General features: G+C 40.6%; 1 protein-coding gene across 2 annotated transcripts in view; it reads right to left on the bottom strand.

Annotated features, from left to right (window-relative positions):
• LOC107686813 (transmembrane protein 41B) overlaps nucleotides 1-3,178 on the bottom strand; it is a 7,756-nt gene extending 4,578 nt beyond the window's left edge. The window contains exons 1-4 of one of the 2 annotated variants that reach the window (XM_016483936.1): nucleotides 3,103-3,178; nucleotides 2,896-2,995; nucleotides 415-532; nucleotides 186-314 (exon numbers count right to left, since the gene is read on the bottom strand). In XM_016483936.1, the coding sequence (XP_016339422.1) occupies nucleotides 186-314; nucleotides 415-532; nucleotides 2,896-2,989 (341 nt within the window). In that variant the 5' untranslated portion in view covers nucleotides 2,990-2,995; nucleotides 3,103-3,178. The remainder of the gene's footprint in view (nucleotides 1-185; nucleotides 315-414; nucleotides 533-2,895; nucleotides 2,996-3,102) is intronic. The other variant, XM_016483937.1, reaches the window with a different exon arrangement.
• Nucleotides 3,179-9,010: the final 5,832 nt, after the last annotated feature.

Below are 9,010 nucleotides of genomic sequence, written 5' to 3'. Positions count from 1 at the left end.
GTTATTTTGTTTTTTAGACTTGCATTTGCGTTTGTAATTTGTTATTTTGTTTTCAGAATTGTGATTTGTTTTGCACTTTTCGGCCACCGTAAATTTGTCTGCCAGCAGGGGTCTAATTTGACCCATTAAAAAAAAAAAAAGTTCTGAAAAAAGTTAATCAAGATTAATCATGGCACAAAGGATACAAGATGTATGTTGCAAAGTACGCTAAAAGCACTTGGGTGTAATATGTGTCCTTGTATTTGGACAGTACTGTGCCCAATGCCTTGGCATCATCCATGTCTTTAGGAATTTTGATTTTTTCTCTCTCGTCTCTGCAAGACATGAAGAAAAACGTCAAACCTTTGTCGATTCACCAAAACACCCTTAATGTTCAGTACACAAAACTACAGTCAGAAGGGGAGGTAGACTTACTCGCTCAGTTCTGGGAAATTTCTGAACACCAGATACATGACACAAGCCGAAAAGGCAAAGATAGTGATGAGGAGGAGGATTGACATGCGTGCAGAGGCTCCTCCTGGTGACTGGGCTCCTGAGGGAATAATTAAAAAACACATCATGAATAACCTCTAATATCACCCATGCAACACATTGCATACATTTGCATCACTTGTTCACAATCCTCAGGGAGATTCACGCCCGTGAGAGCTCTCGTTTGTGGTGAGCCAGAGAACAACAAAGCCAAAAATCACATATGATAATGTGACATCATCTTAAAGGAGCAGTATGTAAATTCTGTCCCATTATTGACACCAAACTGATTTACAAAAATAACTAAATGTTTAAACTCAGGAAAATCTAAGTGGCTCTTTACTGTGCAAAGAGGTTTACAGCCTTAAGAACAAGTCATTGACATTGTGGTCTTTACTTGGGGCATTTACATTAAACATGAATAAAATTAATGTAATAAATTATCATTAGGCTGAAGATGTTTTTTTTTGTTTGTTTTTTTTTGCATTAAATCCAAAACTTTTTCATATGGGCGTTTACGAAAACTACCATACAATCAAGGCATAAATCTAGTAGGTTTAATTTGTGGATATTTCTGCTATTCAGTATTAAAAGATACTCTGTTCACTCAGAATCAGAAAGAGACCGTTCTCAGTTTAGTGAGAACCACTCAGACCAATTCAGTCCGACTCCTAAATGAAAAAAAATCACATGCAGTGTTTTTAATTTGTCCTGTGACGTCACAGGTCACAAATGATGTTGAAATGTTTTGGCCAGTTTAATATCTACTGGGACAAAGTATGAAACATTCAAAACAAATTTTGTATCAACAGCAAAATTAATAAAGTATCCTACAAACATACAACTCTCCACTTAAGCTTGTTTTGGAAAGATTTCAGCTTCAACATATACCCATGAATTTTGTGTACTGGAAAAAGAAAATGTTTTGCATTTGTTTTAACACTGCATTTACTCAAGATTATTTTGGAAGGATTAAGAAACAAATATTAACAGAAAACTGTGATGTATGACAGGAATTGATGTATTTGGATGTGCTTTTTTGTTTAAGAATGGCATTTTGAAATGTAAAGAACAATATAATATTATATATTTTATTAAGTAGTTTTCACATTTTAAAGCAATATTTATTTTACATATTAGAATGACTTTAAATTTATACCCAGTGTTGGGGGTAATATATTACAAGTAATGCAAGTTACGTAATCAGATTACTTTTTTCAAGTAACTAGTAAAGTAACGCATTACTTTTTAATTTACAAGAGAATATCTGAGTTACTTTTTCAAATAAAGTAACGCAAGCTACTTTTTTTTTCCAATTTATTGATTGACAGCTCTCCTGTCCCCATGTTGAGAGAAATCAGAAGATGTTACTGTAGTTCTAAAATAAATAATAATATGCATTAATTCATCTCTCACACACACACACAAAAAAAAAAACACACAGATTAAGTATTCCTCAAATCCCATTCTATTAACCAATGTCTTTGCTTCTGACCTTCGATGATCCCATTCAACCATACTAATAAGCAAAAATTACTCTAGACGAACATTTGTGTGTCTTTTTTTGCTGCTGAAGTGTGTTGAAATTTCTTCTTCTGCATTCTACTGTACGGACGTAAATTTACTTTCCCTTCAGCCTGAGGCTTATTCATTTCACTTTTGGTGTGAAAAGGCTTTTATATTTGCCAAAAATAGAACTTTTTTTATTATAAAACAAACAAGCAAGCCCTGTCCAGATTTAAAAAGTAGCGCAAAAGTAACGCAACGCATTACTTTCCATAACAAAGTAACTAAGTAACGTAATTAGTTACATTTTTTATGGAGTAATGCAATATTGTAATGCATTACTTTTAAAAGTAACTTTTCCCAATACTGCATATACCTTTTTGGAACAAACTTGAAAAAACATGTATATTTCAAAAGCACTGTAACTTATCAACTGTAACTTTTTTTCCACTGGCAGCTAATGTTATTAATAATGTGACTATGTAATAGCTCTTGTTCATGTGGCATTGAACAAAAAGCTCAGTTTAAAGGTTGAATTCTGAAAGCATGAGTAATGCGAACCAAATGAAACAGATATCATCACTGCATTGCACAATCCTTCACTACATTTGACAAGCCAAATAGTCACATTTAGGTCCATTTCAGATGAAGGTTTGCTGTAGATTGTGTTGATTTCTTCCATTGTAAGCCGCACTTCAGGATCTATTAATAATCGACAAAAGCTTTGATCGTTCAGCTGAAGTGTTAATCAATATTACATTAGTCCTGAATATTCAAGCTCCAGCTGTCAGATTTTCTGGTCTTCGCAAACAATAATTTCTCAGTGAATATCTATTATTCCGACTCCGAATAATCGTGGAAAGCTACATAATAACTGTGAGAGACTGATATCAGGACACACTGTCAGAATTAAGTTACCTTTGACGACTGGAGTTTGTTTGGAGGGCCTCGGCTCCTGCTCTACCAGCGGACTGCTCTCTGTCTCACGGTTTCCGCTTCTCTTCTTGGCCATAATGATCTGTTTTAACAAAAGAAAAATAATGAAGGTAGATCTCAGATGTTAACCGAGATCATATGTCAATGTAAAAGCTAAACGCAAAGCTTCAGCCGGCTTTCTCCTCCTACTTCTCGGGATACCGGTGACCTGTGACTGTTGTCTTCTTCCTCGGTGCTGTTCAGTTCAGATGACAACGTATTTGTTGTGCCGCTACTACCATCTAGTGAAGATATCGAGACGTTAGATAAATGGATAATAAAACGTACCATGGTATTTCTGAAGCATCTTGAAGCGAAGGATCATTACCACATGGATAACACTGCTTTAAAAAAAACTATAACAATAACATGGTAACTGTCTAAAACTTACTTTTTTGTGGTAATCGTTTAGTGTCATGGCATGTACTGAAGCATAAAAATGTATATAATATAATAGTTATTAAGTGTAAACATTATAAAAAAGTAATATGATATTTGTACTAAGGTAAATTTATCTGAGCAACTTTGTACTAAATAAATTATCTAAGCATCTAGCCTGTGTAAATAGACACTACCAAAAGTAAATGTCCCCATAAACCTGATTGGAAAACACTTAGCAGCATTAACGGAAACTACAGATATGAGCCTTGCTTATCTCTGTTGAGGAATCTTGGCATACCTGCATGTCTCTTTTTCAGGTCCTGCCCCATCACAGCCACATATTTTCAGCTATTCATATGTCGACCTATTATTTATTATGAATAATTTTGGACATTCTTATGAATTGTCTGGTATATAGCATAATTCAAGTGTCAAATAATGAGTTGACTCATCTGTCCATAAAATATTATCCCAAATAATCATCCAGATGCTTTGTAGCAAAATAGGGAAGTCCACATCACAACCATAACGATAACAACACAGAGGAATGATATCATTGGAGTCACTTTCAGAAGTTTATTTGTAGCTAATGAATGATAAAAATGTTGACAGCCAATCAGAATCTACCCAACTTCAAAGCTTGAGCATTTTAAGCAGCAGATGACAGAACTGCTCAGAACAGAATGCTTTTAATCTGTTGATGTGGACATTAATGTAGATATTGTTATAGTTGTCGTAATACTTATCGTTCTTGGCACGAACAGGCCTTAAGCCAGGGATTCCGTTTTGAATGGTCTCTCATAGCTGACATTTATGGGGAAACTCCCGTTTACTCTGATACTGAAGCCTGATTTGTTCATGTTCTTGTAGCTGCACAAATTTCTCCTTTAGTGACGAAGATCATCTCCTCGCTGACTCTTGTTACGTCCTACCCTTTTGGTCTAGGGGTAAATAGGGAACAACAAACAATAAATAGTGGAGAGACTTTGAGGATCTCCAGCTCTCCAGGCCCAAAAATCACAACCAACCACAGATTTGAGTTTGTAAACGGCTTGGGTGCCTTTTAATTTGAACTCAATCAAGGAATTCAAAAAGAATAACATTAATACAAAAAAAACAGTAAATACAAACAAAGAAACATTACCTCGGGAGGAGGGCCCGAACAAAAGAAAATCAAAAAAAACAATACCTCTACCTAAAAAGGGGAAGATATTAAATTACCCATACATTAAAGAAAATAAACAAAACAACATATAAATTCCCTCACTCCCTAACTAACTATTAAACAGGAGAAAACGTATGAGTATCCTCCACCCTACCTTCCCCAAAAGCTTAACTGATTATTAATGAAATCATCAACTCAGGAAACATTGTGACAACCCAACAAAGAGCACAACAAGCACGATAAGCACTCATATGCTTGGAGAGCGGAACAACCTCAAACGCCGCGATGTCTCTCTCCTTCCTCCACGCTCTCTCTGCTATTTTGTACTAGAAGCCAGCAAACATGCACCAATCAGGGTGTGGACAGCGCATACAGGTGGATGAGCGCAGCTGATCATCATTAGCCTATCAAGCACAGACACACAGATAGAGAGAGAGAAAAGGAGAGAAAGAGAGCAAAAATACAAACACCAACAACACTCTTTGTATCAATAATAGAGACAAAAATGAATACGTCATTAGACGTAACACTCTGCAAGCAAGAAGCCAAAGAAGGAAGAAGCTAAGTTTGCTGCTCGCCGCCATGAGAAGAAGCCACCGGCAGCGGAAGTAGCCAGAAGCCTTCCGCTGCGGCCATCCGGCGCATATTAGAGCAAATTTCGGAGCATATTTACCAGCGACATTGTTGCAATTGTCGTGCCGCGAGTGTGGTCTCGTGCAGGGAACCCCCACATGATGCAGCGTCCACGGCGAGGCTGCACTCACTGGGACAGAATGTTCTCACTGCGAGAGCATGAGTCTCACCCTTCTCTGCTCGCGTATTGCCTTCTTCCACGAAGGCGGTCCTCCCCGGCCTGCACTCCCGTTTCCTCTCTCCCTTGGGAGGAAGAAACATCGGAGCAGCGAGGCTCAAACACCGGGCTCGAGTGAACTCACGCCGGCACAAGTCCCACGTGGTTCACTCTCCCCACAACGACTTGACTCACCTGTTCGCACCCATCTAAGCCCTGCAGGATTACCTAGGCCCTAGCGAACAGGGCTTATTCAGTGGCTGGCCAGGCTAGCTCAGCACTTCACACAATGGCGGTGCTCCAAGTGTTCCAGGCCAAACTTCTCCACACCATGGACTTATCCGGCCAGAGTTCTGATGCCTTCAGAGAGCTGTGCACAGCGACTGACTTGGCTCTGTGCACTACTAAGGCTACTGCACAGGCGATCTGCAAGGCCATGGCCAACTTGGTGGTGCTGGAGCGCTACCTTTGGCTAAATCTAATGGAGATCAGGGATGCTGACAAGGTCACCTTCCTAGACTCACCAGTCTCTCCCAAGAGACTGTTTGGCCCTGCCGTGGATGTTTTGCTGAGCGGTTTACAGCGGCACAGAAGTCATCGCAAGCAATGCGTCACTTCCTGCTGAAGCACTCCAGTGTGGTTGCTGTTTCAAGACACCAGAAGGCTCCATCCTCTCAGTAGCCTCCCAAGCCAGCACCACCTCAGCCCTAGCCTAAATCTGAGCTTGGGCTTCAGCAGCGCCCCCGGATGGCAAAACACTACCTGTTTCCTAAGCGTCAAGGTCCCTGCCCCAGAGTGACATGCACCCTGAGCCTCAGAAGCTGTCCTGATCCAAACGCAGAGAGGAAGAGGAGAGGGTCAGTTCTCACCGAGGCCGGAACTCCCACGAACAAGTCTCGTGTTCGCTCTCCAGATAGCTCACATCCAGATAGCCCCCATCAGAGACCGTTCTTGAGATTAGCATTCGAGGGAGTGGACTATCAATATACAGTCCTACCATTCGGACTGTCTCTGTCCCCACGCACTTTTACGAAGTGCATAGAAGTGGCTCTTTCCCCTCTGACACAGATTTTAGCTCAATCAGAACGGGAACTCATCGCTCTCAGCCACCTGGAGCGGCTTGGGTTGAAAATCAATTTAGCCAAGAGCTTTTTGTCTCCCAGCCACCGAGAAGTATTTCTGGGGACAGTTATTGATTCTGCCTGAATGAAGGCACGGATTACGCCAGAATGCTCCCTGACTGTTCAGCGACTAGCGGCATCATTCAAACTGAGGACTTCACGTCCCCTCAGGGCTTTCCAGAAGACGCTCGGCCTCATGTCGGCCGCTTCCTCTGTGCTTCTTCTGGGCCTGCTTTACATGTGGCCCCAATATTGGCTCAAAGCCCATGTCCCATCCCACGCTTGGCGCCTAGGACGTTTTCATCTCAGGGTAACCCACTGCTGCATCAGAGCTGTGGCCCCTTGGAAAACTCCTTGCATGTTTCAATCAGGCGTCACGTTGGGACTGACATCCAAAAGGAAGGTGGTCATGACAGATGCCTCCAACTCGGGTTGGGGAGCTCTGTACAAGGGCAGACCGGCGTTCGGCTCCTGGTAAAACCTGGAGCAATGCTTACACATCAACTGCCTCGAGATGATGGCAGTTTTTCTAGCCCTGAATACTTTCCAGCTGGCATTAAGGGGGCACTCTGGTCCATTCTGACAAAATGACGGTGGTAGCCTGTATCAGTCACCAAGCTGGTCTCAAGTCATGCTCCCTTCACAGGTTGGCTTGATGCCTCCTTTTATGGGCACAATGCAAACTCCTCTCACTGAGAGCAGTTCATGTGCCGGGCAGACTGCACCAAGGGGTAAACATGCTGTCCAGGGGCAATGTGGCTCCAGGAGAATGGAGACTACATCCCCAAATGGTTCAAAAGATCTGGTCTGTCTTCGGCAGGACAGAGGTGGACCTCTTCACCTCAGAAGACAACATTCACTGCCCAATTTACTTTTCGAAACAGAGAGATGCCCTGGCCCACGATTGGCACAGCGCTCGCCTGTATGCCTTCCCCCAGCTGCCCTGCTTCCTCGGGTCATCAGACAGGTCAGGGAAGTAAGATGCTCGGTCCTCTTGGTGGTTCCCCGAGTTGATTCAGATGCTATTGGCAGCCCCCTGACCGATAACACTTAAGACGGACCTTATCTATAGTCCTCAGGAGAGACCCTTTCAAAAGGGAATGCTCCGGTTACTAATGTAACCTTGGTTCCCTGAGATGAGGGAATGAGCGTTGTGTAGACTGCCGTGCTATAAGGCTGCACGCGAATCGATAACTGTCGCGTCATTCGAAAGATTCTGACAAAATGGCATTCAGAGCTGACCTATATAGCAGTCGGCTCCACCCCTTTTGGCAGGTTGAAGCACAATTGGTTCGTGCAGCTACACGAACTTGAACAAATCAGGTGTCAGTATCAGAGCAAACAGGAGTTTACCCATAAGTGTCAGCAACACACCGCTTGTTCCCTTATCTCAGGGAACCGAGGTTACGTTAGTAAATGGAGCGTTTCCAAATATTTTCATGCCAAGTCTCACCTAGAAAAAGGGTTGGTGTATACTGACTTCTTGGACAATTGATAACATTTCCAACATTTTTACATTAATTAATTCATAACATGAGTCAGACTGGTACACTAGAATATAGTGTACCAGTAGTACACTAATAGTAGTGTTTTTAAATTGATTAAATAAAATGTTGGCTGTATATGAGGATGTTAACTGTGAAAGGATGATTGACAAGTCATTTTACGGTAAAGAAAAATTACCTAAAACCAAGTTCACAACTAAAATGTGGAATGTGTATAATGATGTTATCTGTGACAGGATGATTGACAAGTCAGTCTACGGTAATTAAAGATTCCTCAAAAATGAGTTCACGGCTAACTTTGAGACAAGCCATAGAGGATTAGCATTCTCATCTGAATTTTTCTTGTAAGTCGTACGAACACAAAGTTGATGACAAGTTGTAGAGGGGGTTGAGAAGCATCCATAGTTATCTGAGCTACTTTCTGTTAGGTAAATTATCTGAGCAATGGTGGGTGGAGTTAGTGAAAATATCCTTTATTAGCCCATTTAAATAAACACTCCCAAAAGTAAATGTCCCCACCCCCATCCCCCCGTGTTACGTACAGTGGTTTTTGCATTGTTACTCTTCCATGAAGTCCCTTTGACTCTTTCCTATTGCCATAAACACTGACTAAAAAGGGCCGATCACACCAAGGACAATACAGGTGCATCTCAATAAATTAGAATGTCGTGGAAAAGTTCATTTATTTCAGTAATTCAACTCAAATTGTGAAACTCGTGTATTAAATAAATTCAATGCACACAGACTGAAGTAGTTTAAGTATTTGGTTCTTTTAATTGTGATGATTTTGGCTCACATTTAACAAAAACCTTTGAGTTGAATTACTGAAATAAATGAACTTTTCCACGACATTCTAATTTATTGAGATGCACCTGTAAATATTTTTTTACAGTTTTATTAATGAATAGATTTATTAAGCTTTCTAATTCTTAACAGAATAGGGAAGTCCACACCACAAGTGTAACAATAACTACTCAGAGGAACAGTAACATTGTAATCACTTTTATTTTTTTATTTTTATTTTTTCTTCCAGAAGATGAATTGACAATTGCCATATATATATATATATATATATATATATATATAAATGAATTGA

Source organism: Sinocyclocheilus anshuiensis, unplaced genomic scaffold (assembly GCF_001515605.1).
Source record: "Sinocyclocheilus anshuiensis isolate Anshui unplaced genomic scaffold, SAMN03320099.WGS_v1.1 scaffold773, whole genome shotgun sequence".
Classification (NCBI taxonomy): Eukaryota; Metazoa; Chordata; class Actinopteri; order Cypriniformes; family Cyprinidae; genus Sinocyclocheilus; species Sinocyclocheilus anshuiensis.
Note: the sequence above shows the minus strand (reverse complement) of the source record. Positions and strands in the feature narration are given on the sequence as shown.